This window comes from Euleptes europaea, chromosome 19 (assembly GCF_029931775.1).
Source record: "Euleptes europaea isolate rEulEur1 chromosome 19, rEulEur1.hap1, whole genome shotgun sequence".
Classification (NCBI taxonomy): domain Eukaryota; kingdom Metazoa; phylum Chordata; class Lepidosauria; order Squamata; family Sphaerodactylidae; genus Euleptes; species Euleptes europaea.
In genome coordinates this window covers 20153139-20172161 of record NC_079330.1, presented here as the reverse complement: position 1 = coordinate 20172161, position 19023 = coordinate 20153139, and the positions used below count along the sequence as shown (strand labels likewise).

Sequence of the window (19023 nt, the reverse complement as noted above, 5' to 3'; positions counted from 1 at the left end):
AATTCTGGTTGGGCACAGTTTTAAGAGCTGATGCGCATACCTGCATTCATGGGCAAGCCTCCTGTTCCCCTTGTGTGTTTGAACTCAGCCCTGAACTTCAGGGGGGTAACACCTGAGCATTTTAAATCCCAGGTAGGTTGCATGGCTACGTCCCTATCCCAAGGCCTTGAGATTCCCAGTCTGAGTCACAGTCAAAAGTATAAACATAAAAAAATAATGTGCATTAGAATACAACAAGATGTGTGTATGTGTGAGAGAGTGATGTGAGAAATGACTGGGAATTTCCATGCACAAACACACCCAAATCTTCCTATGCAGGGTACTAGAAGCTGTCCTATGGTTCGAGCAGGCCAGTTTTCTCTACCCTTTCCTTTACCATTCCATGCCTCCTGGTGCATGCTCAGTCTTCCAGCATGGTGTAGTGGTTAAGAGCAGTGGTTTAGAGCGGTGGAGTCTGATCTGAAGAACCGGGTTTTTCTTCCCCACTCCTCCACATGAGCGGCGGAGGCTAATATGGTGAACTGGATAGGTTTCCCCACTCCTATACACGAAGCCAGCTGGGTGATCTTGGGCAAGTTACAGCTCTGTTAGAGCTCTCTCAGCCCCACCTACCTCCCAGGGTGTCTGTTGTGGGGAGGGGAAGGGAAGGTGATTGTAAGCCGGTTTGAGTCTCCCTTAAATGGTAGAGAAAGTCAGCATATAAAAACTCCTTCTTCTTCCTCTTCTTCTTCCTCTTCCTCCTCCTCCTCTTGGTTCAATTTACAATCACACCTGAGGATTCCCTTGAGTTTTTACCGAAAGAGTAGTTCAGCAGTGGAATCGGCTGCATAGGGAGGTGGTGAGCGCCTCCTCTCTGGCAGTCTTCAAGCAGCTGCTGGACTAAACTTGTCAGGGATGCTCTAGGCTGATCCTTCATTGAGCAGGGGGCTGGACTAGATGGCCTGTTTGGCCCCTTCCAACTGTATGATTCTTTGAGTGTATAGGAACGTCCTACCTTGTCTGGGCAGCCTGATTTTGCTACTTTTGGGACCGGCACAAGCTCCCTATTAGATTCTGTAAATAACGTGGGGATGAACCTGAGCTTTGCTCTTCTCCACAGCACGCAAGAGGGGGAAAAAGAGCCCACTATTTTTTTGCCTAGTATATAATCCAGGTGGAGGATTGGCAGTTTCACAGGGAAAAAACTGGTTTTGGATAAGTTTCTGCTGATAATTACCAACCTTTACCATCCTCCCCATTGCTACCCCAGTGTTAACCCATACAAAGACAGAACTCAATTGTTAACATACAACATACAAGGAAAAGGGCTGCCCACTTTCACAGTTCAGAAATGTGAAAATATTGGGAAACTATCTTGGGAAGGGTTTAATCTTTTTTTTCCCTATCGCATAACTTTTGGCTCTTTAATGGTGTCATTGTAGGTAATGGATGACTTGTTTACAGCAATATAGAAATCTGTTCTAGCAACTGGAGCAGCCAGAATCTCTTGGGCACGTTACTGGAAGCTGCCTGTGTCTTCTGTTTTGGAGCGGTTGAGGCAATTTCGTGATACGGTTGAGAATGGGGAGGGGGGGGGAAGGAACATCATAAATTGGATGCAGATGAAATGAGGAACAAGATTTAACAGCATGCATTCATTACAGGAATGCACGTTCTAAGTCATTTCCGCTGGAAACAAGGCCTTTTTGTAATTTGGTAATTGTTATATGTGGTACCTATTTTCTTGATTTTGTTTTTTTTAAGAAACAACTTTACAAAAAACGAAGAGAGAAAGAAAGAGGGGGGAAGTGCTACTGCCTAGACAATGTTTGTTCTCTCTTGCTATTATCTAGCTACAAAGCACAGAGGTGCCCGACCTGTATCAGTCCTGTTCACAAGCTAACCGCGGACGCACGTACAATTCATGTACAACGTAGGTTAGATTTTTCTTTCTATATGCATTTAGCAGTGTTACACATTCCACGCATACACATCTGAACGTGTGATTTCAACTTCCACATTTATCAACGTACTGGTCCTAGGGTTGCCAGGTCCCTCTTCACCACCGGCGGGATGTTTTTGGGGCGGAGCCTGAGGAGGGCGGGGTTGGGGGAGGGGAGGGACTTCAATGCCATAGAGTCCAATTGCCAAAGCGGCCATTTTCTCCAGGCAAACTGATCTCTATCGGCTGGAGATCAGTTGTAATAGCAGGAGATCTCCAGCTAGTACCTGGAGGTTGGCAACCCTAACTGGTCCCCAGGTTAATTTATAATGCGAAAGTGTGTTGGCTCATTCTTACAAACAGATGTACCATGTGTTCACTGAAACTTGCAAACCAGGGCTGTTGAGTTTGTGTGGCTTGGTGGTAAAGTGCATGCTTTCCCGGTTCCATCCCCAGCATCTCCTGTTAAAAGAATCTTGGGTAACAAGTAGATTTGCCAGCTCTGGGTTAGGAAATACCTGGAGATTTTTGGGGCGGAGCCTGAGGAGGGCATGGTTTGGGGAGGGGAGGGACTTCAATGCCATAGAGTCCAATTGCCAAAGCAGCCATTTTCTCCAGGTGAACTGATCTCTAGCAGCTGGAAATCAGTTGTAATAGCAGGAGATCTCCAGCTAGTACCTGGAGGTTGGCAACCCTAGTGTTAAGCAAGACCTTTTCTCTGCCTGGGATGCTGGAGAGTCATTGTAATCAGATTAGATTGGGCAGGATGGATGAGTGGTCTGACATTTGAACACACGCAGAAGTCTGATACAGAGCTGAAGCAGGGCTGTGAGTACTTACAGCAACAGACAGTGCACCCCGGTGTAGCCTATAACCCGACCCCTTTACCAAAGCATCTTTCTGAACTGGTTCAGAGAGCCAGTGTGGTGTAATGGTTAAGAGCGGTGGTTTGGAGCAGTGGACTCTGATCTGGAGATCTGGGTTTGATTCCCCATTCCTCCACATGAGTGGCGGAGGTTAATCTGGTGAACTGGATTTGTTTCTCCACTCCAACACATGAAGCCAGCTGGGTGACCTTGGGCTAGTCACACTCTCTCAGCCCCACCTACCTCACAGGGTGTCTGTTGTGGGGAGGGGAAAGTGATTGTAAACCGGTTTGATTCTTCCTTAAGTGGTAAAGAAAGTCGGCATATAAAAACCAACTCTTCTTCTTCTTCTTAAATGAACTCATGATATAAATAATATTTTACTTGAAAAGGCTGGAGTTTTCTCCTTTTTGTATTAGCATGTGGAATACTTGCATAGAAACAAAAGTATCCTCCTGTATTTTATTTTGATGAGAGTCTTCTGCTTACTTGGAGGAAACCTTGTTGCCTTTTAGTGATTTCAAAAAGAGTTATTGGTTTCTATAACGTGATTTTCTAATCTGCATAAAAAATATTCCAGCTGCACCCCCAAACAAATGGATTCCTTCTGTGGACTTATCACATCCTTCCCATGCAAGGTCTCTGTGCTGAACCTCACACCACCGAGATCCTTAAATATGTAGTCAGCTTTGTAAATTCCCCGGAACTATTGGGGGGTGCGTTGGTTGCAACCAAAATTGTATTTCGTTCATTGCGATTGTAGTTGGCACTTGTTCATGAAGTGACCCTGAGTCGTGTTTTCCATTTATCTCTATAAACGCAAGCTCTTCAAGGGTAGGGACAAAAATTCCTGATTGGGCTGCTGGAGATGTTTATAGCCGCCTCTTAAGCAGTGTGGTCTCTGCCTTGATTGCTCCCTCGGCTGTTGAATTACTTCGGTCGCTCTTGGATTCTCAAGGGCTCTTGCTGTTCGGCAGGAGGCTTTCATCCCAAGTGAGAGAGCTTCAGTAGGTGGATTTGGATTGTCGGAAGGGACTCGAAGGCCGCTTGGCGTTCTCTTGAGCTGCAAAGAGCGAAGGGACACCCTATGTGGCAGGAGGAGATCTGTGGCTCAGTGGCTGAGCATCTCCGCATAGGGAAGGGACCATGGCTCAGTGGAAGAGTATCTGATTGGCATGCAGAAGGTCCCGGGTTAAGTGCCTGGCTTCTGCAGTTAAAGGATCTGGCAGCAGGTGATTCGAAAGACTTCTGCCTGAGACCCTGGAAAGCTGCTGGCAGTCTCAGACGGTACTATCCTTGATGGACCCATGGTCTGATTCAGTGTGAGGCAGCTTCATGTGTCTGTGGAAGTCTTGCACACAGAAGAAGAGTTGGTTTTTATATGCCAACTTCCTCTACCCCTTAAGGGAGACTCTAACCGGCCTACAATCACCTTCCCTTCCCCTCTTCACAATAGACACCCTGTGAGGTAGGTGGGGCTGAGAGAGCTGGGACTAGCCCAAGGTCACCCAGCTGGCTTTATGTGTAGGAGTGGGGAGACCAATCCAGTTCACCAGATTAGCCTCCACCCGCTCATGTGGAGGAGTGGGGAATCCAACCCGGTTCTCCAGATCAGAGTCCACTGCTCCAAACCACTGCTCTTAACCACTACCCCACGCTGGCTCATACGCAGAAAAGGTGATTTGGGTAAGGGTGCACGTGGTAATAAGCCGCTCACATTTCTTGGGGTTCGCTCGCTCGAGGCTGTGACCTCTGAGCCCTTATGGAGAAACTGTTGCCGCTAGAGAAGTACACACAGGGGTGGGTGGTGGGTAGCGACGTGTCGAATTCAGAGGCCTCGCGTGTTCATGATGGCAGATATTGGTACCTCTGCTTTCCGTATAAGGCTGCATTAGGCATGTCTGTCCAAATTGGCGAGACATTTATGGACTTTGCTGATTCATCCGCTTGAGCCAAGAGCCGCAGCCAAGACGGAGTGTTTGTTTGACTGCGTTAAGTTTCTAAATCGCCGCGGAGCCAAGAAAAAGGGAGGGCTTTTTTTTTTTTTTTTTAATTGTGGTCGCAGAAAATAAGTTCATTGAAATCTCAAAAAACTCGAGCAAGCCGTGGAAGGGCTTTGAATGTGCGGCTGTCATTGTAACCGAAAGCTCCGAGCTTCATCAGCATTTATTCCTAAACGGCGGTGAAGATCGTGAGGAACTGAATGTGCTTTTGTGACAATAAATCCCATTCCTCCCCCCCCCCCACTATGCAGCTTGTTGCTTTCTTTCTCTGGGTTACTAAAGATAAGTTTCTTTTTAATGCATTCTGTTGGCATCTGCAAGCACCCAAAGCACAGCCCGCGATGGATTTGCCCTGGAACATGGTGGGGCTGATTTTGCTGTTCTCTGTCCAGATCAAAGTGAGCTTACACTTGAGTTTTCCCTTTTTTGGGCTTTCTCCTGCGATATACTTGGATCATTGGTGAGCTTAGTATTAGACTGCAATGTGATGGGGGGGGAAGATCCAATCTCTTGAGGGAGCCAGTTATCCACCCTTCCACTGTGGTTCTCCTTGAGCTGAAAGGACTTCAATGCTTCCAGTACTGAACAGGGAGTGCAATTAAGAAGGTTTTTTTTCTTTTTTCTTTTTACAAAGAATACTATTTATTGCACTTCAGCCCCACCTACCTCACAGGGTGTCTGTTGTGGGGAGGGGAAGGAGAGTGTAAATATAAAAACCAGCTCCTCCTTCTTCTTGTTGTTCTTGTTCGTCCTCTTCTTCCTCTTCCTCTTCTTCTTCTCCTCTTCCTGAAGTGGTAGAGAAAGTCGGCATTTAAAAGCCAACTCTTCTTCTTCTTTTCCTCCTCCTCCTCCTCCTCTTCTCCTCCTCCTCCTCCTCCTCTTCCTGAAGTGGTAGAGAAAGTCGGCATATAAAAGCCAACTCTTCTTCTTCCTCCTCTTCTTCTCCTCCTCCTCCTCCTCCAGATTATTGCAGAATTCTTCTCCATTTCTCACTTGTTTTCCCATTCTATTTCTGCAGCAGTTCCCCCCCCCCACAATATCCTGGTGTACCTGCTGTTTCTGGTTATCACCAGCTGTCTTGTTCTAGATGCGGTGTATTCTTTACGGTTTGTGCCAATGCAAGTATTTAAAAACAAAAACAAATCGGCGATGCCTCTGTTCGTTCGCACGCAGCCATTCGCAATATGTTTTCTGATGCGTAGGTGGGTCGCTGAGAACGATGATGGATGGGCCGCGGGGAGCTGCTGGTTACTCCGAGCAGAGCTGGGGGTAGGATCTCAGGTCCTTCTCCTTGTATCAAGCTGCTCCCTAGGCTTTCCTCTGGCCCACTCTGTCAGTTGGCTTTGGGAAGGGAGCCAGCGTGGCGTAGTGGTTAAGAGCGGCGGACTCTAATCTGGAGAACCAGGTTCGATTCCCCACTCTGCCACATGAAGCCAGCTGGGTGACCTTGGGCCAGTCACCGTTCGAACTCTCTCAGTCCCACCTACCTCACAAGGTGGCTGTTGTGGGAAGAAGAAGAGGAGTTAGTTTTTGTATGCCAACTTTCTCTACCACTTAAGGGAGACTCAAACCGGCTTACAATCACCTTCCCTTTCCCTCCCCACAACAGACACCCTGGGAGGTAGGTGGGGCTGAGAGAGCTCTAACAGCTGTAACTTGCCCATGGTCATCCAGCTGGCTCTGTGTGTAGGAGTGGGGAAACGAATCCACTTCACCAGATTAGCGTCCCCCGCTCATGTAGAGGAGTGGGGAATCAAACCCAGTACTCCAGATCATAGTCCACCGCTCCAAACCACCACTCTTAACCACTACACCACACTGGCTTTCCTACACCACACTGGGAAGGGGAAGGGAAAGTGATTGTAAGCTGGTTTGATTCTTCCTTAAGTGGTAGAGAAACACAGGTAAAGAGTGGGCGTCCTTTTAACCCTAGCCAGTCTGGGGTGGCTACAAGTATTAGGAGTGTGTGGTACACATCCGTCGAGCCTGCGTAGTGTAGTGGTTAAGAGCAGCAGACTCTAATCTGGATAACCAGGTTGGTTTCCCCACTCCGCCACATGATGCCTGCTGGGTGACCATGGGCCAGTCGCAGTTCTCTCCGAACTCTCTCAGCCTCACCTACCTCAAGAGATGTGTGTTGTGGGCAGGGGAAGGGAAGGCGACTGTAAGCCGCTTTGAGACTCCTTAAAGGTCGAAAAAAGCGGGGTACAAAAACCAACTCTTTTTCCTCCTCCTCGGCCTGGGGCTGCAAGGGTTTCTTGGAGCTCACTTCCCTCTTCCCCAAAGGAAGAAGCCATTCCTGTCTTTTCTTCACCCCACTGGAGCAGGAAATGTGTCAAGAGGCATTGCCTTTGTTCGGTAGGGCGCATCCATTTGGAAGCAGATTTCTCCATCGTAGGAGGGTGATTGGCTTGGAATCTCCCACTGTCTCCCCAGGGCCTCCATTTTGTGGTTGGCTGCACCTTTCTTGGTATCTGTTTTATTGTGGTGGCCGTTATCTCTTCTCAAAGAACCAGACGTGCTCATGAGATCAACAAGCATGGGGAACCCTTCGACAAATTCGTCTCTTAGCCCCTGCCCTCCGTTTGCAATATGTTGGCAACATTTGGGGCGGGGGGGTTTACAGGGGCAGGATTTCTGAAAGAATATGTGGGCAGTGCTTTCTCACACCTGAAATGCTCTATGTAAATACTTATTTTCCATTGGGGAGGAGCCATGGCTCAGTGGTAGAGCATATGCTTGACATGTAGAAGGTCCCAGATTCAATCCCCAGCATCTCCAGTTCAAGTGACTAGGCTGGTAGGTGATGTGAAAGACCCCTGCCTGAGACCCTGGAGAGCCGCTGCCGGTCTGAGTGGACAATACTGACTTTGATGGACCAAGGGTCGGATTCAGTATAAGGCAGCTTCATGTGTTCAGTATTTATTAACTGGATCCCCAAGGGTGGTTGTCAGTACTTGGAATCCATATGAAGCCACATGGCATCAGTGGAATGCCACTGTCCAATAGAAAAGCAGACTCCAGTTACATAGACCAAGTCCTATGAGGAAAGGTTGAAGGAGCTGGGTATGTTTAGCCTGAAGAGAAGACTGAGAGGTGACATGATAAGCATCTTCAAGTACTTGAAGGGCTGTCATATAGAGGAGGGTGCCGCGTTGTTTTCTGTTGCTCCAGAAGGTCGGACCAGAACCAACAAGTTGAAATTAAATCAAAGGAGTTTCTGTCTAGACATTAGGAAGAATTTTCTAACAGTTAGAGCAGTTCCTCAGTGGAACAGGCTTCCTTGGGAGGTGGAAAGCTCTCCTTCCCTGGAGGTTTTTAAGCAGAGGCTAGATGGCCATCTGTCAACAATGCTGATTCTATGACCTTAGGCAGATCATGAGAGGGAGGGCACCTTGGCCATCTTCTGGGCATGCAGTATGGGTCACTGGGTGTGTGTGGGGAGGTAGTTTGGAATTTCCTGCATTGTGTAGGGGGTTGGACTAGATGACCTTGGTGGTCCCTTCCAACTCTATGATTCTATAGTGACAAGCCGCCCCATGAAGGACTGCCTACTCCCATATGAGCCTGCCCAACCATTACAGGCCCTGCTTTGGGTGCTCCACCTTGTGAGATTCGGCAGGCAGCAACCCAAGAGAGAGCCTTCTCGGCCATAGCACTGAAACTATGGAACTCCCTTCCCACAGATATTTGTCTGTCCCCTTCTGTCGCTGTCTTCCGTCAGCGGTGGAAGACTTTTTTGTTTTATTTTATGGGTTGCCATAAGTCAGCTGTAAGTTGATGGCACGCACACACACTCACACACGCAGGCAAAGGAAAGGGGAAGGATTATACTTTTCCAATCAAAATTACAGCCTCTCAAAGTTACTTTTCAGTGTTTGTTTGTTTTTTCCTTTTAAGTTGCCTGGGCTTTGTTATCCACATTTGCATGTAATGTCTGGTTTCCCCCTCCATGAGATAAAAATAGGGATAAATGGAAAGGGGTGGGAGGGAACGAAGAATTCTGTGACTTGTTCAATAGAAGAAAGTGTGTTTATTGATCAGGCCTGAGTAGTCTCTCTTAAAAGCAACCTCTTCCCTGACATTTTCAATAAACGACTCGAAGGGTGGGGGGGGGGAATTGTTTCCCATTCTGTCATCTCTGGACAGCGTTAACTTACTGTTTCGTAACCGATGGAACCATATTAGCGTGTGCTGAAAAATGGGCAGTTTGAGAAATTGACTCATAAAGCAATATGAAAAGAATTGATTCTGACGTCTATGGACGCAGCAGCATTTTCCATGCGCGGCTTGCCCTGTAAACAATTTGGAAAGCAGTCCGTCAGCGTTTGCACACTACTGCTTGAGTTGATTTTTTAAAAAGAGTTTGCAGTGGGGAATGGCAGAAATTTAGAACACACCTGGATGTTTCGAAGCAATTGTCTTCGATGGAAAAACCAAGGCTTGCTTTCATTTATTTATTTACTTCATTTAAACCTAGGGTTGTCAACCTCCAGGTAATAGCAGAAGTTCTCCTGCTATTACAACTGATCTCCAGCCGATAAGAGATCAGCTCACCTGGAGAAAATGGCCACTTTGGCCATTCAACTCTATGGCATTGAAGCCCCTTCCCTCCCCAAACCTCGCCCTCCTCAGGCTCCGCCCACAAAACCTCCCACCAATGGCGAACCTGGCAACCCTATTTAAACACTGCCTTTCTCCCCATTGGGGGCCCCAAAGTGGCGTACGTAATTAATTCACAACAACCCTTGAGGGTAGGTTAAGCTAAGGGAGTGTGACTGGTAGGGTCACCTAGCAAGCTTCCATGGCAGAGTGGGGATTCGAACCTGAGTCTGTGCTGTGGAACACAGGCAGGATGGTGCTGCTGCAGTCGTCTTGTTTGGGGCCTTCCTAGAGGCACCTGGTTGGCCACTGTGCTGGACTTGATGAGCCTTGGTCTGATCCAGCTGACCGTTTCCTATGTTCTTATTGTCTCCCAAATGTCAGTCTGACGCTCTAATCACTATACCACACTGGCTTTCGAAAGGGGGACCTTTGTAAATGTGGTTAGTTTTCTCCTGTTGTACCCTGTCCATGTAAACGTCCCATGAATGTAGGCTCCAGGGCTTGCTAAGGAACCCTCAGAAGACATCCATATACAGGAGACCTCCTTCTGTTATGTTTTGGGGAGGCAAGGCAGGTCGGTCGGTAGCGGCAACATGTCCACTTGTACACCGAAGACTAATATTTTAGCATCTGGCAGAGAGCAAAGGAGTGCCCAGTTGCAGCCGAGCAAATGTAGAGGATTACAGATTATTTTTAATGTTTGTTTTTTTAAAAGGAACATTGGAACTCATAACGCTAAATGGCTGGTTCAAAAGAAAGTCCATACCATTCCGACGCACGTTTCTTGTTGGATGCATGCTTATAAACCAGAATTGCCCAACCTCGTTTGCGAATGCTGTTTCTCTTTGATTTCCATACTGGGTGGGCCTTCGGTGTGGGGGAGGGAAAATAGGTCAGGAGCCGTAATCTAAATCTTCTTCTGATAAATAATTAAAGCTAATGGAATTTTCACAAGATCCGTGAGCTAAAATCATCATTAAAGCACTGGCATGCACTTTTCTGCTGATGTTAAAAAAAAAAAAAATCAAGTTTTTTTTAACTCTAGGAGTAGTTAACTGACATCATAGAATGAATCTGTCTGTCTGTCTGTCTGTCTGTCTATCTATCTATCTATCTATCTATCTATCTATCTATCATCACTCTATAAATCTATCAATCTAGAATCTAGTTGAAAGAGACCTCCAGAGTCATCTAGTCCAGCTGTCTGTGCAATGCAAGAAATTCATAATTACCTCCCCCCTACACCCCCAGTGACTCCTGCTCCATGCCCAGAAGTTGGCAAAAAAACTCCGTCCAGGAGCCCTGGCCAATCTGGCCTGGAGGCAAATTGCTTCCTGACTCCAAAGCGGCCATCCGCATTACCCTGGGCATGTAAGAAAGGGCCATGAAAGCCAAGCACTGATGCAACCCTTCCTGCCCTCCCTCTCATGATCTGCCTAAGTTCCCAAAATCAGCATTGCTGTCAAATGGCCATCTAGCCTCTGTTTAAAAACCTCCAAAGAAGGGAGAGCCCACCACCTCCTGAGGAAGGCTGTTCCACTGAGGGACTGCTCTTTCAGGAAGTTCTTCCCAATGTTTAGCCAGAAACTTTTTTGATTTAATTTCAACCCATTGGTTCTGGTCCGACCTTCTGAGGCAACAGGAAAAAAACTCGGTCCCATCCTCTATATGACAGCCCTTCAAGTACTTGGAGATGGTTATCATATCATCTCTCAGTCGTCTTCTCTCCAGGCTCTTCATAGACGGAAAGAAGGTGGTTAGGGAAGATATGATAGAGGTCTATAAAATTATGCATGGTATGGAGAGAGTGGGCAGGGAGAATGGTGGTTTGGGGCGGTGGACTCCGATCTGGAGAACTGGGTTTGATTCCCCACCCTCCTCCACATGAGTGGCGGCGGTGAATCTGGTGAACTGGATTTGTTTCCCCACTCCTACAGATGAAGCCAGCTGGGTGACCTTGGGCTAGTCACAGCTCTCTCCGCCTCACCTACCTCACAGGGTGTCTGTTGTGGGGACGGGAAGGGAAGGCGATTGTAAGCCGGCTTGATTCTTCCTTAAGTGGTAGATAAAGTTGGCATATAAAAACCAGCTTCCACTTCCTCCTCTTCCTCTTCTTCTTCTGTTCTTTTCCCTCCACTTCTTCCTCTTCCTCTTCTTCTTCCTCTTCCTCCTACTGAGCTTTGGGCCTCCTCTTTCTCCCCTTTGCAGCGCGGCTGCCCTTAGTGAGCTTGTCCTGGGCCTTCTCTTCACCTGGCTCAGGCTAGCCAACACCTTCTCTCTCTCCCCCCCCCCACCCCCAATGAAGAAGAAGGATAAGTTCCTCTCTTAAGTCCTTGTCAGGTAGCATCTGGAATCAGAACGTTCAGCCTCGGCCAATTTTCCGCGGAGGGTCACTCGCCAGTTCCTTATTAAACGTCTCCTAACGGGGGTGGAAATGCACAAAGGGAAGGGAGATGGTCGGGAAGGCTTCGCGGCTCTCCCCGCGTGATGAGCTGGCTCCGCAATCGGCTGCGACAGCTGAACTAATGATGTCAGTGATGCTGATGTGACTGGGCTGCTGCTCCCCCTCCCCGGCGCCCCGACTCTCACCGGCCCACTGTGCAGGGAGGGAGAGCGCGCGCGTGTGCCCTGGCAGAGTCAGGGAATCCAGGAGCTCTTCCTTTGGAGTTCATTTTGCTTACGGATACAATACTTTCCGGATGAGAACGCCATCTAGGTCTCGGATCCCCGGAGGGTCATTTTTGTCAAAGCGGGGCTGCAAATAGCTGGAGCGTTCTAGAAAACAAGCTTCCTGTTTGCAGGCTCTTACGGGAGGGGGCGGCTGGGGGGAAGCGGCGGGAAGAGGACGAGACCTCGGGAGGATCCGAAGGTGCTCGGTCGCCGTCGTCCGAAAGCAAAAGGGCGAAGTGTGTGGCTGGACCCGAGCCCGGCTGTGCAAAAGCAGATGGTGGGAAAGTGCTAGGGGAGACTGCGGGCAGCCTGGTTATCTTGAAGGACACTTTTCACGGGAGCGGTTGGATGGGATCCAGATAGGCAGGTCACTTTGCCTGTCCCACCTTTCCCAAGTTTTCATATGTCTAAATATTACAGAGGTGAATGTCCAACTTTTCAAAAATTATCCCCCAAGAAAGGATTTCTCTTGGCAGCTTTCTTTGGGCTAAAGAAGAAGAAGGGTTGGTTTTTATATGCCGACTTTCTCTACCACTTAAGGAAGAATCAAACCGGCTTACAATCACCTTCCCCTCCCCACAATGGACACCCTGTGAGGTCGGTGGGGCTGAGAGAGTTCTGAGAGAGCTGTGACTAGCCCAAGGTCACCCAGCTGGCTTCATGTGCAGGAGTGTGGAAACCAACCCGGTTCACTAGATTAGCGTCTGCCGCTCATGTGGAGGAGTGGGGAATCAAACCCGGTTCTCCAGATCAGAGTCCACCACTCCAAACCACTGCTCTTAACCACTACCCCACGCTGGCTCTCTAACAGTCTGGATAGCAGACTACGTCTAACCCATTTCTGCAGTTCTCAGCTGGAAGGGGGTTATTGTGCTGCCTCTTCATTCTGACTTCTGTTAAAAAAAATTGGTGGCCACTGGTACCTGGAATCCAGGGTTATTTTTTTCTGGATTATTCTCCAGGCAAGTTTCACTTTTAAAAAAATCCATCTACCCCCCACCCCCACCCCATTGGGTGTGTGTGTAAAGTGCCGTCAAGTCGCAGCTGACTTATGATGACCCCTTTTTGGGCAAGAGACTAACAGAGGTGGTTAGCCATTGCCTTCCTCTGCATAGCAACCCTGGTATTCCTTGATGGTCTCCCATCCAAATACTAACCAAGGCTGACCCTGCTTAGCTTCTGAGATCTGACGAGATCAGGCTAGCCTGGGCCATCCAGGTCAGGGCACCCCATTGGGTAGCCAGTTAGTATTACCTCCTGCAGTCCCACCCTCCCCAGCCTACCTCACAAGGTTGTTGTGAGATCAAAACTGAGTAGGACGCGCACCACCCTAAGCTCCTTGGGTGAAGGGTGAGGATAAGAACGAGGCAGGTAATTTGTCTGAGGCTCCTTTTGTTGCAAACCTGTTTTTTAATATATAATGTACAAATCTGCTCTACATTTACTTAGCCATAGTAAATCTATTTTTAGCTGTACTCTTAAACATCACAATTGGCTCTCCTTTTTGACTCTGCTGGTGGGCCCAACCTGCCAATTTGACCTTGGCTTTAATCCACACAGGATTTGCACATGAATCTGATCTGGGCCCTTACACACATGACACCATAAGAACCTAAGAAAGACCTTGCTGGATCAGACCAAGGTCCATCAAGTCCAGCAGTCTGTTCACACAGTGGCCAACCAGGTGCTTCTAGGAAGCCCACAAACAAGACGACTTCAGCAGCATTATCCTGCCTGTGTTCCACAACACCTAATATATTAGACATTCTCCTCTGATCCCAGAGAGAATAGATATGCATCATGAGAGGGAGGGCATCTTGGCCATCTTCTGGGCATGGAGTAGGGGTCAATGGGTGTGTCTGGGGGGGAGGTAGCTGTGAATTTCCTGCATTGTGCAGGGGGTTGGACTAGATGACCTTGGTGGTCCCTTCCAACTCTATGATTCTATGACTAGTATCCATTTTTACTAGTAGCCATGAATAGCCCTCTCCTCCATGAACATGTCCACTTGGCTCTTAAAGCAGTGGAACTTTGTGTTTGTGATCCAGAGATCCCACATTTAACCCTTGGCCTCTCCAGTTACAGGATCTTAGAAAGCCGGTGCCGGGAAAGACCTTCTGAGCCTGAGAGCCCGTGCTAGGCTAAGTGGACTCCGGCCATTTAGTTTCAACCAGAAGTGGCATACATGCGCTGGCACAACACCGGCACATCAGGATCTTACCCCAATTCCTCCCGGGGGTTGCCAGCTGTTGCCTGGCAGTCTTAAGTGGCTCCTTAAAGAGATTAACAAAATACTTTTCAGCATAAAGCATATTGGTGGGTACAAGCTCACTTCACCAGATGCATAACCCTCGTTTTCCTGCTGTAAGAAAAGCAACCCGCAACCCCTTCCTCCGAGCCTGCCACTTTCCCTTTCCTACTGGCAAGTAGCTGTGGACCTTTGCATGGAGTTTATTTGGGGAAGAGGAACTTGGCAGGGCCCCGTTGCTTGTAATAATGCCTGCGGCCGTACCATCCTGAACACGCCAGATCTCGTCCGATCTTGGAAGCTAAGCAGGGTTGGGACTGGTTAGTAGTTGGATGGGAGATGGCCTGGGAATACCGGGCGCTGTCGGCCCAGTTGTTTTTATTAACAGATAATTGTTTGTTTAAGTGTTCGGTGCCACCTACCCAGCGTGGTATGGTGGCTAAGATCGGTGGCTCTGATCTGGAGAACCGGGTTTGATTCCCCACTCCTCCACATAGGCAGCAGAGGCTAATCTGGTGAACTGGGCTGGTTTCCCCACTCCTGCACATGAAGCCAGCTGGGTGACCTTGGGCAAGTCACTCTCTCTCTCAGCCCCACCTACCTCACAGGGTGTCTGTTGTGGAGAGGAAAAGGGAAGGTGATTGTAGCTGGTTTGAGTCTCCCTTAAGTGGTAGAGAAAGTGGGCATATAAAAACCAACTCTTCTTCTTCTTGAGGGAAGTGTTGATGCGTGGTTGGCGATTCGCTACAAAGCGGCCTCCTCCGCCTTCTGATCACAGCCCCGGATGGCTGCTGGAGATTCCTCAAGACTGGCAAAATCATCCAATGCTCTTGTTTGTTTGTTCCCCGGTGCTGCAGATTTCTCGCGCGTCAGGCTGAGCTGCTTATATTTTTTTTGTCTGTTCGGTTTAGTGCAAAGGAAAGAGGAACCACATCTGACACCGGGGTAATAGTGAGGAACATTGTCTGATGAGGAATTTTTCCAAGCTGCCAGCAGTAAATCTAACAGGAGCTTTGGGGCCAGTACACGGGGATTAGTAATCTCCTGGTGTGTCCGTCCCCCCCACTTCTGATTTATTTCTTCCATATCAGTTGCATCCTTGTGTGTGTTGAGTGCTGTCAAGTTGCTTCCGACCTATGGTGACCCATATCAGTTCTGAGCCGGCATGGTGTAGTGGTTAAGAGCAGTGGTTTGTAGTGGTGGACTCTTATCTGGAGAACCTGGTTTGATTCCCAACTCCTCCACATGAGCGGCCGACACTAATCTGGTGAACTGGATATGTTTCCCCACTCCTCCACATGAAGCCCGCTGGGTGACCTTGGCCTAGTCACACACTCTCAGCCCCACCTACCTCACAGGGTGTCTGTTGTGGGGAGGGGAAGGGAAGGTGATTGCAAGTCGGTTTGATTCTTCCTTAAGCGGTAGAGAAAGTCGGCATATAAAAGCCAACTCTTCTGACCAATGCAGTGTACAGTGGGACTGTGGCATTACATTGAATGGAGATTTTGGAGATAATGCAAGCGAGCCACCGGTGACGTTGGCTTGCTTCAAATAAGCAACTCCACCATAGGAAGTCTGCCATAACAAGGCCACAGATCTAAATAAATGATGCCCATTTGTTGGCATGCTGGAAGGATGCTCTGCTTGCTTGGAGGGGCGAAGGGGAGGAGGAAGGGCTCTCCCTTGATCCCTTTCCATGCGGGTACACATGTTTTACATCCCATTAGTCATTCATTGCACTGTTTCAGTTGAGTTGTTAGGCTGAAGGAGTTCACTGATTACCCAACATTACTACAGGCTTTTGTTAACTAATTCTCTTCCCCTGGGACAGGCGTAATTGTGTACTGGGTTGGATTCATAAGCCAGTTTTTTTTTTTTTAAGTATTTTTTTTTTGCTACACTCCTCGTTTATAGCAATGTTTCGATTAAAAATGTAATCAGCCTTCAGCTAATATGATAAAAATTGGTGGAATGAAAAAGCGCTGGGAGCGTAGCTGATGGAAATGCCTCAAATGTTTTCAAACGGTTGCTTTTTTTAGCTCGGTGAATCCAAAACTACCCCCTCCTGTTTTTTGTTCTCTCTCCCCCCACCCCACTTTTTTTAAAGTGTGGCTATTTTCTTATGCATTTGTTTGCTTTTTGTCTTCCAGGACCTGCGGAAACAGGTAGCTCCACTATTGAAAAGTTTCCAGGGAGAGGTAAGTTCTTCTGCTTTTTCTTCCTGTTGCCTTTAAAAATGATGGGTTGGTGTGTGATGTGCCGACCTATGGCGACCCTGTGCATTAATGACCTCCGAAACGTCCTCTCATGAGCAGCCTTGCTCAGGTCCTGCAAGCAGTGGGCCATGGGTTAGAACTGATGCCATAGAATCGTGTTGGAAGGGGCCATACAGGTCATCTAGTCCAACCCCCTGCTCAATGCAGGATCAGCCTAGAGCAGGGGTGGGGAACCTTTTTTCTGCCAAGGGCCATTTGGATATTTAGAACATCATTCGCGGGCCAAACAAAATTATCAACTTAAAGAAGTAGCCTGCTATATTTGGTCAAACATTTAGCCAAGAGGCACAACCGGAGACGGCTCTGAGTGTCTGCCACACAGAGAGACTCGCTTTTGAGCTCTGCTGTCCCCAGCTGGGCCCAAGAGATTCAGGCAGGGCAGCATCCTTCTGAGCTAGAGATCTGCCAGGACCCATGAAGGGCCAGACCAAATGATTTCGCGGGCCTGACGTTCCCCACCCCTGGGCTAGAGCATCCTGACAAGTGCTTGTCCAGCCTCTGCTTAAAGACTGCCAGTGAGGGGGAGCTCACCACCTCCTTAGGTAGCTTTTTCCACTGTCGAACAACTCTTGCTGTAAAAACTTTTCCCCCTAATATCCACCCGGTACCTTTCCTCCCGCAATTTAAATCCATTATTGTGAGTCCTATTCTCTGCTGCCAACAGGAACAGCTCCCTGCCCTCCTCTAGGTGACAGCCCTTGAAATACTTAAAGAGAGCAATCATGTCCCCCCTCAACCTCCTCTTCTTCAGACTGGACATTTCCAAGTCCCTCAGGCTTTCCTCATAGGGCTTGGTCTCCAGGTAGATAGGCTTCCTTTAAAGGCTTGAAAGGTTTCCATTATGCCATGAAGATCTTTGCTCTTTGAACCTGTTATACCAAATATAGGACCAAAAAAAGGAGATTTTCCCCACACCTAGTTCTGTGCACTCAAGGAACTGGGGTGCTTTGGAGTTGACACTCTGGAGCAGCAGCCTTTGACTATTAGACCAGCTGCTTTGAGCACCTTGAGCTTGGTCAGGGTGTCACAAGTCCTTTGACCATTCACAGCCACCGTAGCAGCTGTCTGATCTCTGTCCCAAACCTTCCTGCTCCTCTTCTGGCCGTTGGGAGACCAGTGGGAAGTGTGGGCCGCGGTTATGGGAGTGGCGCTGTTTGCTGAGGGAAGGGCATGCGCATTGATGCCTGTCGCGTTGTTCACGTTTAGCATGGCCAGCTGTTTGAAGCCTGGGGTGTCCCATTCTGACAAAGATTCTTTCTGCCCAGTGGTGCGCTCCCCTACCCGTTTAATTTACTTAGCTAATTTTGATTTATAGACTGCTTTCCAACTTTACTGTTTTCCAAATACAATAAATATGGAACAATAAATTCAGCAAAACCAAACCAGCCATAAAAAGCAACTATTGGGAAAGCTACCAAAATAATTTTTAGGTCTCATGTGATTTTTTTTTTTTAAGCCGTCAGCCTAACAGGCCTTCTGGAGTGTATTTTTTAAAACAGAAGATCTTAAGATCCAGTGGGGAAGATCAATCACATTTTTCTTGATAAGGAAGTTGTATAAAACACGGCCACCACCCAGAGGTGGTGTTCTGGCCTGGCTTGGTTCCTGGTAGGTATTCTGGCCTGGCTTGGTGCTGGTGGTTCAGATACCTGGAGCCACCCCACTAGCATGTTTTGGGGTTGGCTGACCTTGCATCGTAGTAAATGCAATGAAAGGTGGTTTGGGGTAGGAGAAGGAGAGAAGGGCCAATATTCTACTAGGTGCTCTACCACCATGTTGTGATCCCTCGCTGTGAGTCTGCAGTACCCTTATATCGGTGGTGGGAAGTGCTGTCCAGTCGCAGCCGACTCATGGCGACCCTGTAGGGTTTTCAAGGCAAGTGGTTAAGAGCGGTGGTTTGGGGCAGTGGATTCTGATCTGGAGAACCGGGTTTGATTCCCCACTCCTACACATGAGCGGCGGATGCTGATCTGATGAACCGGGTTGGTTTCCCCACTCCTACACATGAAGCCAGCCGGGTGATCTTGGGCAAGTTACAGCTCTTAGAGCTCTCTCAGCCCTACCTACCTCCCAGGGTGTCTGTTGTGGGCAGGGAAAGGGAAGGTGATTGTAAGCTGGTTTGATTGTTCCTGAAGTGGTGGAGAAAGTCGACATATAAAAAAGTCTACATATAAAAACCAAACTCTTCCAGCGTGGTGTAGTGGTTAAGAGCGATGGTTTGGAGTGGTGGACTCTGATCTGGAGAACCGGGTTTGTTTCCCCACTCCTCCACATGAGCGGCAGAGGCTAATCTTGTGAACTGGATTGGTTTCCCCACGCCTACACACGAAGCCAGCTGGGGGACCTTGGGCAAGTTACAGCTCTGTTAGAGCTCTGTCAACCCCACCTACCTCCCAGGGTGTCTGTTGTGGGGAGGGGAAGGGAAGGTGATTGT

General features: G+C 48.4%; 1 protein-coding gene and 1 pseudogene across 4 annotated transcripts in view; both read left to right on the top strand.

Moving 5' to 3' along the window:
- CUX1 (cut like homeobox 1) overlaps positions 1–19023 on the top strand; it is a 338228-nt gene that overhangs the window by 131635 nt on the left and 187570 nt on the right. For all 4 annotated transcript variants that reach the window (XM_056865494.1, XM_056865493.1, XM_056865491.1 and 1 more), the window contains exon 3: positions 16464–16511. In XM_056865494.1, the coding sequence (XP_056721472.1) occupies positions 16464–16511 (48 nt within the window). The remainder of the gene's footprint in view (positions 1–16463; positions 16512–19023) is intronic.
- LOC130491839 (5S ribosomal RNA) lies at positions 14564–14682 on the top strand (annotated as a pseudogene).